This window comes from Mya arenaria, chromosome 5 (assembly GCF_026914265.1).
Source record: "Mya arenaria isolate MELC-2E11 chromosome 5, ASM2691426v1".
Lineage (NCBI taxonomy): Eukaryota > Metazoa > Mollusca > Bivalvia > Myida > Myidae > Mya > Mya arenaria.
In genome coordinates, this window is record NC_069126.1 from 53365175 (window position 1) to 53384434 (window position 19260).

A 19260-nucleotide genomic window follows, 5' to 3' on the forward strand; every position below is an offset into this window, starting at 1 on the left:
AATTTCCTTGGGAATTCGTTTGTTTTAGTTTTTATTAAGTCTAAATATGTACTTTTATCGCATGCAATACTTTTTAAAGAGCAATACTTGTTATCACTTGCGCGAATAGCTTGAAAACTAACCTGGCAAAACTTGATTTTTAATATCGGAAATTCCAATCATGATTCTGTTTCAATGGACATCTTTATTTCAACACCTCTTCAAGAACTATATTTCTGCTTAGAACAATACCCTAATCTTCGTTCTAAATATACTCCCCGATTTAAACACTGACTGAGAGCAGAATGTTATGCAAATCTTTGCGCTTAACATACTTTTCAATTCAAGTCCTTTCGCTTTATGCAATTGTCTAAATCGAAATGAACGTAGTTATCGATACATATTGCTAATATAAATAACATATTAAAAATTTTGGGGATGCAAAACTTACAACTGATGTAAAAACGTTAAAAATGGTATTCAAACTAGTTTCAGTCCATTTAATGACTTAGTTTGATGTAAAAATACATAGGATCAGCGTGATTATTTGTGTCGACATTTTTCACAGTCAGGAAGATTTGTTAGTAGAAGCGCTACTTCGGCAAGTCATGCTATAAGTAAGACCTTAAAATTTCTTTAGAAAGCATATAGAGTTGATGTTGTCCAACTGTCCGTCTATCTGTACGTACGTAACTCTTTGATGCCCATCTCTATGGCACGCTATTTTTATGATACGCTGTTTTCACAACAAATTTCCAAACATGTTTCCTCATGATAAGGACATGCTACGTAGATATGGGACATGAAACATATGTTATGAAGTCATATCATAAGTCTTTCTTCAAAACCAAAGTTATGACACATGATTGTGCATAATTGTTGTATTTGATCCGATTAACCAAACATTGCAAGGAGCTACCGTTTATACGAAATCAGACTTTCACTGCAAATAAAGCTGGCATGGTTCGTTTAAAAGGGTCCTCATACAATACAACATCATTGTATAATCACATTGTACATATTTACGGTTCCAATCAGGGCATGCCAACAGTTAATCTCTAGAATTTAGCTTTCCAATGTGCCATAACATATAAGGGAGAATTCCTGCTCATAAGTTAAACTCATACAAGCTATGTTATTATTTCCTACCATTTTTAGTATGAAACACAACCTACTTCTTTGGAAGGTTCAGTTGAGACAAACCCAGCATTTTCATAGGTTTCCTGTGAATCGTTTAGCTGTTTGGAATGTCCTGATGTGCCCGCTGCAGTTTTACCTGCAAAGACATATTTGCATTAACTTTTATCTACAGTTTTGATGTAAAAATTTGGTTCGCACTACTGGTTACAAGAAATATGTCATGAATCTGGTAGGTGCACCAGATGCATGCCTTTTGGATGGACAAAATAGTCATTTTACTAAGCTCATGTTAGTGCTTGCAAAAATATTAGACACACAGCGAAAACATTTATGATTTATAATATGCTGATGCGTCTTATTTACTTATAAAATATTCAAATCAAAGTATAGAAAAATCCAAATTTAAAATCTGTGAAAATCAAATGGTTGTGGCTCTATGTTAAGATTGCATTCTCGAAGCAGTTGAAATATATAGCACACAATAACCGGATTATACCGCATATGAGTTCTTATAAAGTTTTCACTGGCCGTGCCAATGCAGTTACCGAGAGATTTACAAATTGTGAGATTTTGATAGTTGTGTAATCTGTGTTGTCATTTATCGGTATGTATCTGATTGGCCCTTTTATTTTAGTTGATTCTAGGCTGACCTTTTCCCTGTGGTTTCTATTTGTTTTAATAGCATTGGTAGACATCTTGGTAAAATGTGTATCTTATTTCACTGAAAAAGGACTCAAGTTTGGTCCTGCCATGGAGCTGATCTCTCATGAGCCACATAAGAAGTCGATAAATGCATGAATAGGTAAATTCATAACTTCATTGTTTTACAATATATGAAAAAATAATCATTAAGAAAATCATAATTTTAATATCTGGTTAAACCCCACGATCTATACTATTTGTTGTCGTTTTTTGTACGCTAACTTTCGTAACGTCTGTGTTGAATGTGCGTTACCATAGCATAGTCTGTAAATATATAACTGCAAACGTTTCCTTGGTTGAGAGTCTTATATCTCAATATTTTGTATCAGTGTTGTTTATTTCGTCATTAAATGCAAAATTGACGGTTACAGAGGAATAACCCTGTTACATGCTTGTATAAGCGGTCTTTTCTGTTATTATTTGCGAATAAAATTCTCTATATTATTTTCATTTTACATTTTTACATTTTTACTTTTTTCTTTATTTCTATTCAAAAAATAAGAAGATTTTATGATAATCATAATTACCTTGTAGAGGATCCGTAACTGATACTAAACATCGAATGAAGATATTTTGAAATATTTGTTATGAAAATTTAAGTCCATAGGCTTGACCAATTTTAATTCAGTGTGTATTGTTAACACATTTACATGTAGTAAACAACCTGCAGCTGATTCTTCATACCAACTATTTAATATTCCCTTACAGTTCCGGTAATGCTAAACAACTGTCGTTGTTCCTGTAGTTTCCATAGCATAATTAAAATACAGTGTGTTTCATAATATCTGTCCTTATTCAATACCGTTTTAATATCCTACCGACATCAATATAAAAACAATAAGAAAACGTATTTTATATAGTATATATATTATATTATATTTTTATTTAATATACAATATTAATGTAGTATAGTCAATATTTACGGGTAGAAATGTTATAAAAGGTGTTCCACGTGAAGTTCGGAAATTATGACGTCAAGTCTTTTTTTAAAGTTGCTGATTACATTAGTGCACGTTTCTATGTCCATTGCGCGAATCTCCCTCCTGATTGCACTTTTCAGTTCATCAGTATTTGCAGGGGTAGGGTTATACACCCTATCATTCAAATAACCCCCACGAATACATGACCAAATTATTTGCCGCCATTTTTTGAACGTATTAGAACATTATTTTCGGATAACCATTGGATAAAAAAATATTTTCTCGGTAAGACTTTGGTCCATGATACATAAACTATATATTTATTTAATGTAATGCTTCCTTTTTTAAATTTCAAATCAAACCTTTGGTAAAATGTTCTATTTCAAAAGTCACGTGTTTTTATGAAGGGGAAGCAATTACAAGATAGTATTTTAAAATAGTTCTTAAAGTTGATATTTTTACTCCTTAGTTACAGTGAAAATATCAAAAGTGATATTTGTTCACTGATAAAACTCCATATTTCATCGAAGAGCATGACAGAAAGAAAACATTTTTAAGCACATAATAAAAAGAAACAAAGTGAGTTTTAGTGGTAAATCGCGAATCATTTCACCTCGTCAACACCGCAAGTAATATTCCACTCGTGGCTACGCCACTCCTGAAATAAGGCTTTTGTGAAATATATTACGATCAAACACTGGGAAAAACAATTATTATCTTTATATCATAAATACTTATTTAATGATAATAAAGTAAGTAAAACGTAGCATTATAGCGTTCATATTTTCCCAACGGTAATCATTTGTGACCAATGTAAACAGGTTAATTTTCGACATGATACGTATATATATATATTACAGGTTTAGTCGGTGACCTGATATAGAATATACGGGTCAAAGGAAATCACGTCGTGTAAGAGTTCCTACAAAGCATGTAACTTAGATCATATCGAAAGGCGAGCGTATGTCGCTAAAAGTGACACACTTATTCAAAATCAATACATAAACATGTATAACAAACATAAATTTTGAGTGAATAACCTTTTACAACTTACTAAATAATATATCTATGAAAAATATTAATTACTGATAACAAGATTGTTACGGTGTATTTAAAAGTTGAACACGCAAAAAAAAAATCAAATGATTGGTGAGTGCTAAAAGATTTATTGTGAGCTACTGTCGTCACATAAGGTAGAAATACCGTGTTTTCTGCACCTTTCGTTCAAATTAAACTCGGAATCCTTCGTAAGCACCATTGTTTTCGACATTTATTCATCCTTTTTGGTATACAAAAATCAAATGTATTAATTGTGGAAAATCTTATTTGGGAGTAAGAGTCCTTCTTTAATATGTTGCGTGCTGATTTGCCTAAGTATTGTCACGTTGCATTGTACATAGAGTTCGTTATATATTTATATGTACAATACAACGTGACAATACTCGAAATAAGATACAATTATCATTACCTTAGGCAACCTAATAAGAGTGTTTTGTTATATAGCAAAACAAAACGCACATCTGTAGGGGGTTTAAAACAAAAAAAAAACATGATTTTAAGGAACAAAATATTACTTTATTATTACTTTTTTGAAGCTTTTGTGCTTGCATCGAATGCACCTTCAAACACATGTATATGTACTCAATAATATATTCAGGTCATAACTTTAAGGTATGCAGTTCTTTTTTTTCAAAAAAATTGTCCCTTATTCCCTGTAATTTTAAACGTTATCGTTCAGTGAAGTTAATCAGTCATTTACTCGGTTAATAGGTATACTCGATCGACTGGTTTAAATTTAAACCTGTGAAATCCGAGTGAAAAGCGTAGTTTTATATGCTAAGAGTGTAGGTTTTTTATTAAAACTTCGATTACCCTTATTAACCGCGCTTATAAGGTGAGACCTGAGCAACCGGGCATATACATGTTAAATCAAACTAGACACACGATCGTGTAGTGAATATTTGAGAATAGTCACATGGATTCACACCAAGTCATACTGCGTGTGTTTCACATTCCCTCCCCACATGGGGGATTTTGTTCAGTATGATTTTCCGAAAGAACGTAGCAATTTATATTACTTACTACTTCTGCCTGTTTTGTAATTGCGGCTTAAAGGTGTAACGAGCTGTTAGATATCTAGTAGCAAATGCATACATCTATTTTCAAAAACAAATTGGCATCTTGAATGTTTGGATTCTTGGCTTTTCCAAGTAGTTTTCATTGTGGTATACTGGTGTTGGCTATGGAATAACATGGTCATTATCACAAATCGATAGTTTGACGATTGATGCGCTTGGTTGAAACCATATGAAGATTAATTGGACACATGGTACAAATAGGAGCGCACAATAATGACCTGTTTCTCCTTGAATGGGCACAATTCTAGTCAAAATGTGACTTTGTATGTACTTATTAAGAGTTCTTCTTAGGATTATTTGGGACTGAACGGGCTTGATTTTAACAACAGCTACATATAAATATACTAAATAGACATGATCGAAGCCACAATTGCATTGGATGGACTCGAATTAAAACTGAATGAGATTACAATTATATTAAATAATTTAGAAATAACATAGTTTGTCATTGTTATTGGAGTAAAGTTAGAACATTTTCACTTTTCGTATATAGTTATTAAAAAAATGTAAAAACGTTATACTTAATATGATTAAACAATGCTTTTATTCTTTAATTTTATTTTTTGAAGACAATTCAATTATAAGTTGTCTGCAATTATTGATCTTTTATTTTGAAAATGTACAATTTATTTTTGTTTTGTACTAAAAAATGAACATGTAGAACATGTATGTCATATTTTATTGTATTCATTGAAAATTATTGCTGATATTGATTGGCTCACTTTTTCTGCGATATTATATAGACATAGTGACTCTACGCACCACTTTTCATGCTTTCCTTACAAAGAGCACAATTTTGCATTAAGTTGTTGTATGTTGCCCCCCCCCCCACCCCCACTCCCTCACACACACACATTCAACATACGAACAAAAGCACAGTTATATTAAAGTTTATTTACCTTTTGTCTTTTTCCCTTTCGGTTTGTCCACTACGGCATAAATATCACCAGGGTTGGCTTGGGCAACCTGAGATGTTGTTTTCTTTACTGGCTTTGAGTAAACGTTTGCTGCTTCCCCAGCTCCGACATACATTGGGTTTTCTACCTCGTCTGGGATATCTGAGCGGATGAAATATGTTTCGTTAATATTTATTTTAAAACGTGGAATTACCCACTTTTTAATCGTCTTTAATCATAAGTGATTCATTAAAATAGAGTTCAGCTCGAGGGTTGAGTCCAATGCAACTAATGCTTTAAAAACAATCTGCATGGAGCGTAATACTTAGGAAAATATATTTATCTTAAAGCAAAAGTCAAAGTCAAAGTATTGGGAATATCGAGGCGCGATATCATGCTATGATAAAGAATGGGATAGCAAGTACTAAGAGTACTAAAAGCATGGTTATCTTTTTCAAATATTACACATACCGTCGTCTTCATGTTCTGTTATACCCTTTAGTGCACTGAAGCAAAATAACATCTATGTTTATTACTATACCGTAAGTAATAATTGATTAGTTAACATACATTTGACTAGAAAATTCCCTCTGTTCGCGTCACCGTTCTTAAACAATATAATTTACACACACACAATGATATGTTGAATACAGTATCACCCTGAACCTTTGAACTGCCAAATGATTACTGAAATTACGTATAACAATTATGAGATACCGTCCATTGTACGGTCGTTAACGGTTCCAAGAAAAACCTCTACCGTACCATCCAGATTCCTTACATACGGAAATAGCCGATATACGGTGGATGGATACAATTGGAAAGAAATTCGGAGAGGGTCCGTTGTCTTTGATGACTCAGTTATTTTAAAATCGATGGGTTGATTCAGACAAGAAGAATAAGAAGAACAATTAAACGTTTTCTTTCGGTTTCTATACCAATGAGATTTCCGTTTGGGTACATTTTCTATGCACCTGTGATTGCATAGCTAATTCATATCATGGCCTATGTTAGTGACGTTAATTGGCATACGCAGATAACGACAACAACACAACGCTATGTGTTTAATATTACTAAATTAATGTACACATTCAATAGCTTACTGATCGTTCTTTAATGCATTCCTATCTTCTTTGGATTGTCCTGCAATAAAAACAGTTTCAATTGAAATTACAAAAAAAATCGTAATATTGAATAAAATTGTTAAATTGAATACTACGGACCTTCATCCAAACAAAAGTAAATGGCCAAAGACCTAAAAATAAAATTTGTTTGTATATTTCATTTCGTTTTCTTGTTAAACATATCAAGGGAAAGCATTTAAACTTTGCTACATGAGCAAAATTTAATAAAACAACAATTGAGTTAGCACCTTAAAAAATACACGGTAAGTACTCTAAAAATATTAATAAGTCCTGTACCAACATATTTCAGCGTATCCAATCAGCAAGGTCGTGTTGCTTTTCCCAAATATACAACATATTGAAGCTATTTTGACAAGGAACCCTTTCTTGTAACAGATATGCAAATAATTTCCTTGAACAGAAGCAGCCAAATACCATTGATGTTTGGATAACGTAAAACACTTTTACACATTGAACATTTCATGTCCTTGTATTTCTTTTGCATTTGAAGGCATAACGCTTTATAAGCATGATAATTATATTAAAATGTTTTTTTGTGAAATGTCCTTTCTCTCAAAACACCTAGGTATTGTATAAGCTTTGCCAAATAGTTTACCTTATAAAATAACTTTACTTAACAAGGGCCATAACTATTGTGAGATAAAGTAAAGTATGAAATAAATCGCACTAGCAAAAGGACCAAGTTCACCAACACACCTGTGATGTTTCACGAGTGTAGGTGCACTAATATTAAAGCTGCATGCGACACAAGCTAATTTAAAGCGTTTACTAAGTAAAGGGTTTCTTTTGTTACGCAGTTTAATGTCAAACAATACCCCAGGTTCTCAACACCCTCGCTGACTAAACTTTATATGGTGTTTCATGAAGGTAAGACCAATCATTAAGTCAGGGACCATATCTTTTCTTATCCCTAGTGCAATGTCAAAAAATCGCAAGTGCATCACTACCTATCCTGACACCCATTTCTTTGTTTCATGAGTGTTGGTGCAAAATTTATAGGACTACATGGGATATAACATATATATTTAATTTCATGTCTTATTGATTCAATGGCCATACCTAGTATAAGTCCAACCCGAGTGACATGTTAAACATATCGCAGGCGCATGCCAACAAACACTCCTATAATATGTCATGAGTGTAGGTGCAATAAATGTGAAACGAACTTTCTATGCATTGTCAAGAGTTGCGTTAAGTTGGATATACATGCGACTCCATTTGTTTGTGACACGCCAGTCTACTATATAGCAACCAGACATATCTAGCTAGGGGCATAATAAGGTGCTGTCTCAACAAAACGACCTGCATGACAAATACGTTCAAAGTAAAGGATTGGCATGGTTTTCATGTGTTTTTTAATAACCGTATTGTTCTTAAAACATATTTCATTTATGTTTCTGAAGTGTATGCCATATTAATGTCATTTGTAATTACCTTTAGTGAAAGGTCTTCTTCGAACGAGAAAAAAAATAGCGCCTCCTAATATCAGTACTCCTGCTAGTCCTCCACCAGCAGCTGCTCCAATGATAGCTCCATTCGATGGTTTAGTTTGTTCTGTAAAGAGTTTGTATGCATGAAAAACGGTATACGAGGTTTTATTTAAATATTTGATAAGGAAGTAGATGTATAAGTGAGCAAGGGTGTTCAATCTTATTCCTGAACTAAGATTAAAGTAAACACTGAATAGCTTTGTGCATGGCCTAGAATTTAACCATAATGTGACAATTCACCCGTCTTTTTCATTTAGGCGTCCCTATCTTAAGAATGGAAAGCCAAATGAAAAATTCTTGAAATTGTAACATCAACATCTTGCCATAAAACGCTTGAATGGTATTGAGTTAGTCTTCGAAATTAAAATGAATACAATAAATATCAAACATAACAATGACTTTGAATATAAATATTTTTAACTCAGTATTTAATTGATTTTGAAAAATTAAGAGTTGCGCAAAAAGGCAAATGAAATAAACACACAACTAAGCTCCATGTATCTGGTCGAACCTTTCCTATAAACACTATGGGTATTTTGTTTTGAAAGAAAAAAATGCTGACATTGCCAGAAATTAAACAATAAAGTCCCTTTACAGTTGACTTTGTATGCTAATAAAGCCATGCACACATCAGGCCGTAAATAGGAACATATAGCCAAATTTTAATACCAATATACCCACTCGGACGTGGTATTTATGTACCTACAATTTTAAATTTAGGTAAATGTACCTCATCAATCTCTAAGATAACAAAGAACGTTGTCTGCAGATATGGAAAAATTAGGAACATTTGTAACTTGTATAAATTCTAGCGCAAAATCCTTAATCCTTCAATAACTCATCGCGAAGATACGTTCACCACTAATGGGAATTCCCAAAATACGTTCAGTAAAATGTATTTCATAAATAGAAGTGCGTGATGGTTAGCAGTAATTTTAACATGTGTGTTTATTTAATACTTTGGGCACCGTGTTTAAGATTAGATAAAAATGCTCCTTTAGTCGTCATTTTTTCGTTAAATCTAGTGTCACTCAAACTCAACAATTATTAGAGTTATTGACCTTGCATATGTTTAATGCCAACGATGAAGTGTCTATAGTACGATGTTTTCGGTGAATATATTGAATAACGCCGTACAATCTGTGAATGGTCGTAAACGTAACAGTTACATGAGTGTAACAATTCAATCCAAGGCTATGACAATATTTTGACTTATTTCAAAAGAAAATTAACTAGTTAATGTAACACACTTTAAATTTTTGCAGATCAATGCAACGTGACATTATGAATGAGTTTTTTCAGACCTTGATGATAAGATATTACCAAACACCAAACGCATATGTAGTGTTAACAGTTTATAATGCATACTTACGAAAGCAAAGTTTCTGCTCGAACAGTTTATTATTGTGTTAACATAAATTGCAAACAACCAGAATAAAATGCCTCATGGGTTCAATGTGATAACAGAATTATATAAGCTAAGGCGCTGCCACAACGGGCTTGAGGTATTATTGCAGGACAAGTTATAATTAAGTTTACTTAAAGATTAAGTAAAACATACTGGGAGTAAAGGGACACGCTTTTCATAATGTTCATGCAACTTGAAAGTATTTTAACCCATGTAAAATATCATGCAGTTCTCCTGCTAAAGACAATTTATTCAATATATACACAAACATTTACAATAATATTGTATACATTATATATTATACATTACACTATGTATCAACTTTGAGTTGTTTAAATCATTTCAACTTGAAAAGAGCTACTATACATTTGAGATATAGGACAAAAACCCATAAAGGATATGTAACAAACATAAAACAAATAATAAAGATCACATATAACAATTATGATTGCACAGTAGATTATAACAATTAGTCGAGGGAAAATAAAAAGGGGGGGGATGCTCAAAATTTCTTTTTGTGGATCTGTGTCATATTAGGCATCACATTTAACATACTAACGATAAAGAACAATCACATGGTGCAAAATGTGATTGTTTGGGTAATTTGTTGGAAAAAATAAATAAAAGTATGAATTTCTGGAATTTGCCAATTTTGCAATAAAATTACTTGAATTACTGTATGTAATAGATATTATAATACAGTTTAATATACCGAAAGCTAAGAAATACCATATTTTGAGAAAGATGATTTTTGTTGTAAAAAGTACGAAAAAATAAACGAAAATGGGGATTTCTGGAATTTGCCAATAATGTTGTCAACTTTTGCAATAAAATTACCAGAATATCTGTATTGAATAGATGTTTTACTACTGTAAAACATACTTAAAGTATAGAAACTATGTACTTTTGAGAAAAGTGAGTTTTTGGTAAAATGCTTGTAAAATTAAATGAAAATGGGAATTTCTCGAATTTGCAAATGACTGTATCCAATTTTGCAATAAAATAACCAGAATTACTATATGTAGTGGAAATTATAATACAGTTTAATATACCGAAAATAAAAAGAAAACGTATTTTGTGAAATATGTTTTTTGGGTAAATTGTTTGAAAAAATAAATTAAAACGAGAATTTCTAAAATTACCAATAACTTCGTAAAATTTTGCAATAAAATCACCTGTACAAAATAAAACTATTGTATATAATAGATATCATATGAACTCCGGCCTGAGAAAACGAACCTTATCAAATTTCAGAGATATTGACGGAATTGCACGAAAACTCCCGAAGAAATGCGGAAGTAAATACATAAATAAAAAGAAAGTAACTGTTTGAAAAAGTCAATTTTTATGCCGAAAACAGCATAATATTTCATATTTCGATGTATCAGAAGGTTGAAAGATGGACGATTTAGAAGTAAGTATAATTCCATTTATGAAATATACTTGAAATTGATTTTATTCTCCTTTTATTTTCAATCGTCTGCAAGTGAAAACTAAAGACGCATTCTCAAATAATAATGCAGAAAGGTAAGCATATGGTTCATATAAAAGTTAATTTATATATAAAAACAGTTTAAATAATGATAAATGTAAACATGTAGATTTATTATCATATATTTCTCAGTAAACAATGGACATAATACCAACATTTTTTTAAATAAACGTGTTCGATAAACTCCGTACGATAGTGTATGTGCGCTTATCGATAAATCAATACCTCGATGCATTGCTTAAAGGGTAATCGGGGAAATAGCTCAGATGGATAAGCGCTTGTCTTCAAATCGTACCTACTCGGTTCGTTCCCGGTATAAACCTTTATTTTTCAGAAACTTTTTAGAAACTTTTTTTTTGCAGCTGATACAGCGATTCTATGACGAATTCTTTGGACACAATTCAACGATATAAAGAAATTCACATGAAATTGAACTACCTAGAGTATCCTAACCTGTTCATTGACGCTAAATAAAAAAGGAGAATTTCTGGAATTTGCCGATTACTTTGACAAATTTTGCAATAAAATTACTAGAATTATTGTAATCAATAGAAATTATACTACAGAATTACATACCTAATGGTGAGAAACTACGTGGTGTGTGAAATGTGAGTTTTGTGTAAAATGTTTGAACAATTAAATAAAAATGAGATTTTCCGACTTGCCAGAAATGTGTCAATTGTTGCAATACAATTTTCCATAATTACTGTTATTAATATATATTGTATAACAGTAGAACACACATTAGGACAGAAAATTTGTAGAGTGAGAAATGAGATTTACGGGGTCAAATGTTTGAAAAATTAAATAAAAGTAAGTATTTCTGGAATTTGCCAATTATTTAACCAAATTTCGCACGAATACTGCCAGAATTACTTATTTATTAAGTATTATATTACAGTATTATAGCAAATATTAAGTATAGAAACATCGTTTTGTGTTAAAGGTGAGTTTTAAGGTAAAAAGTTTGAGACATTAAATAAAAATGAACATTTCTTGATTATGTCAATAACTTTGTCAAATTTGCAACAAAATGACCAGAATTACTGTATTGAAAACTTAATATATGAAAGTTGCATACCTGAAGTATTAACACATCGTATTGTAAACAGTGCGATTTTTAGGGTAAAACTTAAAAAAAAAACATGGAATATTTGGAATCAATCACTTACATGTTCAATCGCCATATATTGAAAAACAATTTACTTAATTTACTTAAAAGTATAGAAACAGCTTGTATGGCTGAATATTACGTAAACTATTAACCAAAAAAAAATGAAAAAATATATATATTTGCGAATTTCTGGTATTTGCCTATACCTGGACCAACAACTGAAAAATTATTTCATAAAAAATACTATTTAGCAAAACTGACATGAGCTACATTTCGTGGAAAATAACATTGGAAAAAATGTATGCTATCAGATCAAAGACCATGTGATATTAAGATAAAAAGGTTCTGAAAGCATACAAAAAATTTTGATTTCTGGAATTTGATGAATACAAGCCCCAAATATGTAACTTTTTTTATTTCATCTTCTATACTAAAAGTGAATTTGTAGATATTTTGTAACAAATGTATAATTGGTTATTTTTACATATTTAAAATTCGTTTTTAGTTGATTAGATTAGTAACGTCAGTGCCGTAATGTAGCATTATATATGCACAACTTCAAACGCCGCAGACAAAAAATCCCACAGCATTTACATGCGGAGCAGGCCTTACACAATAAAATTCAACCTTCTTGCATCTGCATGCTACTGTTTGGCAGACAGTTTGACAAGCGCACTGTACAACTTTCATAATATGAGCCTGAACTGGTGTTGTTACAGTTGTCACTGGATATAGTAGTTTGTTACTCAATACTTCCCAACCCTTTCTACCGGGTTCAAAACAGTGTGTCCTTCCAGTCCTGAACTTTAAGAAATACCCGCAAACTGTAATACTTAACACATAGTACTTTATCATCACTTTTGACCCCAGCATTTTCATACGCACAACGATGTCTTTCTTTCTAAACCTTAATTCTTTCATAGTTTTGCCAACCACTCTAGCTACCACATTTTCACCAATCTATTTTGCTTCATAAGCATTACCCTCATATGTTGCAACACCACTGGTTATACTCCTCGTATCTGCTTCACATTATCTTTCTTGCAAGCGCAGTGTAACAAGCTTCTATCTTCGGTTATGTCATAGCATGTAGGTCGCGACAGAATCCAAACAACATTTTAAATCTTATTCATACCCAGACCCCGACCCCTTGTCAAACCTCAAACACGTTCAGACTACACATTAACATCTGCTCACTCCACATTAGCATCTGCTCAATAAGTAATTTCACACGATGAAATATCATATAAAAGTTTATTAGTCCGATTCTTTTGTGTGTATATCATATTTCTGTTTATATCAACATCATTGGTTTTGCTGCGAAACGATGCGCCGTTATATTATTCATTGCATGACGTTGACTTCTCTTCCTTTCTATGATTGATTATTTGTCTTAATATGAAGAATAAGTTTGAATAATAATAATAATAATAATAATAATAATAATAATAATAATAATAATAATAATAATTTTAATAACAATAAACGTGTTGAGATCATTGTTATATCTTATTTGAATATAAGCAATATCATCGTCAATTGTGTTTTGACTTGTGACACGTTTGCAACACTAAAATAGCAGAGCACTGAAAATGTTGTAACGGCACATTGAGTGTCATTGTTTTGGTGTCTATAAATAGCAACAGATATACGATACAATCTAATGAGTGGATGGCAAGAAATATACTGGATCATAAACAGCAAAATTTAGTAATTTTGTTTTTAAAAATATTAAGTCATTTATATTTTGATAATTATGTACCTTATATGATTGTCAAGGTCTAAATATTCGTATTTTGAATATGTTACATTTGGACATTTAACTACTACTATCAATGTTTGCCAAGTCTGGTAGATTTTTGCAAACCAGTAAAATGCTCGATTATCAGTTGCAGGGGCTTGTGACGTCCCTTACCAATTTTTAACTAGTACACTATTGATACACATGCACATTCCTACTCAGGAAAAAGATAAATCGATAAAAAGTCGATATGGACAACACATTTCATAATCAGTGCATAAGAATACAATCAATTCAAAGATTATTTAGACCACATTTTCAATCATGCACGATGCGTTAATGAGTACCTACGAGCGTTCTTGTATAAACAAAACAATGCAAATCTTACAAAACTTAGAATATTCTGCACAATTACACTTCTCGTAAACTTGTAGCTATGACAATTTGGAATTTAGCATTCCCGCGCTCAATTTGAACTATGGAAAATTACTTGTTCCATAACTTACACCAAACATTCTGAGGTTCATAGTATGTGCGCTTACGAAAGGAAGTAGCCCTGTTTATACACGCATGAACATTTATGTAGGCCGAATTAACTAAATATTGATGTCTAATTCAACAGCTGTTAACATACGGGCTTTACGTATTTCAATTTAAACTAGTTTCATCAATTGCATTTCGCTGTTCATTGTAAATATAGAGCGTCACCTTAAAACGAACAAGACGCCAATGGAACCCTACCTGTCAGAGGCGGGATTTTGCTACCATGTGCAACAATTCATTGGCTCATTATACAATTCTTTTATTTGCAATGGAATGAATAAATGAAAAAAATACAGGGTCAACGTTTAAGCGCGAAAAACAATCGTAATATAAAATCATGTAATAGGTCATTTATCCAAGAAGAATCCGATATAATACAATCGGATATGTTTTAAATGTGCACTGTTAAACTAGTCTTGTGTTGACTCTCACCAAAGAGGTCATGTGTTCGAAGGAGAAACATCTCCTAAGCTCTCAAAAAGGACTCCAACATTGGTTATTACACAGGAAACATAATCTTCACAATTCAAATAAAGCAAATAACTAAAGCTCGAATGCATCAATGCGCTTGACAAATTTACCCAGTCAGGTTATGACATAAAATCGATGTGCGCTTACAAACTTAGGGTAACAGAAAGAATCTTTAGAGCTGAGTTACTTTAACATTTAACTCATATGGATTTTACTAACTAACTGTATTTTCGGTATGGAAATGCTTACAATTCTGTTATTCTGACAGGAAACTGTTAAAACATACGATACCGACGTCGCCTGACAACAAGACATCAACCCTCGATATTCAAATAAGCTAAACTAGTGCATACCTTCTTCTAAATTTCTAATGACATCGAATGGTTGAAAATGGGCAGGATCCGCATTTCCGAGTTCGTTGTATGCAATTAGTCTGGCATCAAAATGTCCCGATTCAAATTCTGTAATATTGACCCGATATAATCCTGTATCGCCGATGTAAGTGTTATCAGTTTCTAAAATAGAAGTTCGATTGGTCCACTTCAGTGTATCCGATGTTGATAATGTTTGCAGCAAAAATGTTTGAACAAAGCCTCCATTAAAACCTTTCCTCCATTCAAAAATTGGCGTATTTTTATTAACAGTTACATTTAACTGCGTTGGTTGTGAAGGTATACCTGCAATGGAAACAAGCTTTGATTAAGCCCCGTATTACACAGATCACCGAATCCATATTATGTTGTTGCGGTTAAGTAAATCTCAAATAAAAATAAACGGTGTATGACTTACTTCTTGCACTCACGTTAACTGCAACAGACGTGTTTCCAATTTCGTTTTTTATCCAAAACGTGTATAGTCCAAAATCAACTTCAGTTAGATTCTGAATAGTCATTTGGACCACAAGTCCTTGGAGAGTAACAGATCTTCCATAGAACTGCGTTTGGATTAAAGCATTTATTTGAGTGAATTCGTACTTGTCATCTTCCTTCACGTGATAGCCATCATATCGATAATAGCCATAATCACTGAATACAGGATTGCTATATATCGGTACTGAGATGTTGACCTGGCCTCCTGTTGGTGCTGCAAAACGGTCCTCGGCAAGAAATGTTTGTGGTTTAACTAAAACGAACACGTGTATTATAAGACATGACAAAATGCAGAAGCTTGCTCATCATAAATAACTGCTAAAAATCATAATTGGGACATAATGATTAGGTATGATATGTCCTGGCATTTAATGAAGTTTGGAATTCATTTTTTTCTCTTATGAGATTTCTTCAATTGTCATTAATTACATTATTCAATCGTGTAGAGACACTATGAATACACAGTTAATAGAACCTAGATGATTGTTAAACTAAAGTAGTTAAAATGTTTCTCTTAAGAAGTTGTTGTATGTATTCCGGGAAGGCAAGAACATACCATAAATTTCAACTTTTTTATCTACAAGTTTCTTGATTAAACACCCATCTTTAGAAAAAAAGCAATCACATACAGGAAGTGATGTCGACGTCGTGCAATGTTTATTGACGACACGTTGGCTGTCGGCAAAACAAAAGACGATGATAAAAGAAAAGGGTTATTGTATTTTTTCGGACACCTACTCAGTATTATAATTTTAGTGAAAAAGTACATAAGAATACGACTGTTTTAAGAATTTAAGTCCTTCTTGTGATTCCAAGGTAAGTAGAACTATCAATCTCTAGTATAAAAAATACCGATGCAAAATTTAAGCAAAAATGCATAACCAAATTTGAGATTATCACGAAAATGAATGTCAAATTTACAACAATGTTAACGATAAAGTGTTGCAATTTTGAGAAATTTATTTCTTAAGTGGAAAATATCTTACAATTTTACACTTATATCAAACTCTTATTTTGATAAACGTCAAGGTACATGTCTGAAGATTCAATTGATACTACTGGTGTTTATGTCAGCTCTTTCATTTCAAACACAAGCAGTTTTCCTTTTTGTCCAGAGTGTAACTAACTGTGAGAACATGTAAAATTTGTAGAATGAAACGAGCTGAAATGGTAGATTTTTTTCTCTCGAACACTTTTAATGATAATTATGCTGATATATAAAAAACCCATTATAAACATTTTTTATAATATAAAATGAAAACATCCTATTTTGATAAACTTCAAAATGTTCAATATCATACTTGTTTAGTGATTTAAAGATGCACTCTTACTCCTAAGTAAGATTTTACCACAATGAAAACAAGTGCGTTGATTTACCAAAAAGGATGAATAAATTTCGAAATCAATGGTTCTTATGAATGTTACCGAGTTTAATTTGAAAAGAAATGGCAGGAAACACGGTATTTTTTTACCTTATGAGACGATAGTTGATCACAGTCAATCTTTTAGCATTCACTAATTATTTAATAGCTTTGCGTTTTCAGCTATTAAATACATGGTTACAATCTTGTTATCTGTAAATTATATTTTCTATAAATGCATTATCTATTTAGTAGATAAAGGTTTACCACTCAAAATTTATGTTTATTAAACATGTGTTTGTATTGTTTTGAAAAATAGTTTCAGACTGGTTCTTACTTATTAAAGATTTGTCTCGCACTAGACAAAAAGGGCAAACTGCATAGTATACTTTAAAAAAATAAAAAGTCACACTAAATAAAGAGTGAGACTCAATGGTCATCTTAACGCAGTTATAGAAAAGCAATAACTCGCGTAATACGCGTGTCTATGAGTTGTTTGACATATTTAGAATTTAATCAACCGATGCGTTTTCCCATTGCCGATTAAAAACGAAACATGGTATGATTATTTACACTAAGCCGACGACACAGTTATTTCTCTACAACAAAAACTTATTTTCAGTATGCCCATAAAACGACATATTCTTATTGTAATATATAGGTTTTCCGAGTGATTAATCGAAGGATGTTTAACAGAATGTAAACGGTCATGGATGGAACAGATTATTTTGCTCGCAATAAAGAGAGTTCTAATATCTAATTAGATAATATCTACTGATTGATGGGTTTATTTATCCAAGTTATGTTTACTAATTTAAGCTGGGGTTTCAGCCATTCACTTTTTACCATATCATATAATGCGCTTGGTTAGTTTCGGCTCGGCTAGTTATGTCGTCGAAAAATATTTCGTAACTTAAAGTTATATTGACTCTATAATTTAAGCGGGGGTTTCAGCTATTCACTTTGTAACCATATTATGTAATGCACTTTGTTAGGTTCAGCTCAGCTTGTTTTCTCGAAAAACAATTCGTAACATTAAATATCCGATGTTATATCGGCAATGTTAAATAAACCTAAAGTGAAACAAGTAATTCAACAGATATTTGCCCTATGATGGGATAAAACTTAATAATACATATCAAACCTTTAACATCTATCTGTGTCGAATCAGACTGAATCAAATTATCACTGATGTCCTTGACATTATTATGCACCGTGCAAGTATAAAGCCCCGTGTCCTGCAGTGCCAGAGAAGCAATCCTCACAGAAATATTATCACGGACACCTGCTTCTTCCGTGTTGTCGTTTGGTATTGTAGTTGTTCCGAACGTCTGATTAAAGCCAGTATAAGTATACTGGGAAGGATAACCATTGGCTGAGCAAGTGAGGATCAGCGGTGAACCTTCTGTCAGTGATGACGCCGATAGAACGATTGACACGTCAGGCGCATCTGTTTAATTTTGAATACCATGTCAATAGCGTTATAAGTACTCAAATATAGGTATTTACTTTAAATTATGCAGGTTATTGTTAAGAAGTATACGAAGTTATAGATGCATATAAATAATCAACGGTATTGGTTGTCGTATTGCACAATCATTTTAAATAAATAAAACTACATAAACGAACATAATCACCCCTTGTTAAAGATATTTTAGTTTGCGTAAACTGCATAACAAATATGTTGCTGCAACGCTAGAGTTAAAAACACATTTGACTATAGTGGTATATACGAATATGTACAAGACTGAGATACCTTTCAGTGATGTCCTGTACACAAAATAAGTCATACGTGCATAATCATACGTTACGACTATATATGTCACATGTTTTGCAGAAATGATAAACAAA

General features: G+C 32.1%; 1 protein-coding gene across 1 annotated transcript in view; it reads right to left on the bottom strand.

The window, feature by feature from the left end:
- Nucleotides 1–19260, bottom strand: part of LOC128236223 (hemicentin-1-like) — a 43438-nt gene that overhangs the window by 2382 nt on the left and 21796 nt on the right. The window contains exons 9-16 of the mRNA XM_052951103.1: nucleotides 18554–18859; nucleotides 15969–16301; nucleotides 15533–15856; nucleotides 8355–8474; nucleotides 6879–6918; nucleotides 6247–6281; nucleotides 5779–5937; nucleotides 1155–1255 (exon numbers count right to left, since the gene is read on the bottom strand). Coding sequence (XP_052807063.1) covers nucleotides 1155–1255; nucleotides 5779–5937; nucleotides 6247–6281; nucleotides 6879–6918; nucleotides 8355–8474; nucleotides 15533–15856; nucleotides 15969–16301; nucleotides 18554–18859 — 1418 coding nt within the window. The remainder of the gene's footprint in view (nucleotides 1–1154; nucleotides 1256–5778; nucleotides 5938–6246; nucleotides 6282–6878; nucleotides 6919–8354; nucleotides 8475–15532; nucleotides 15857–15968; nucleotides 16302–18553; nucleotides 18860–19260) is intronic.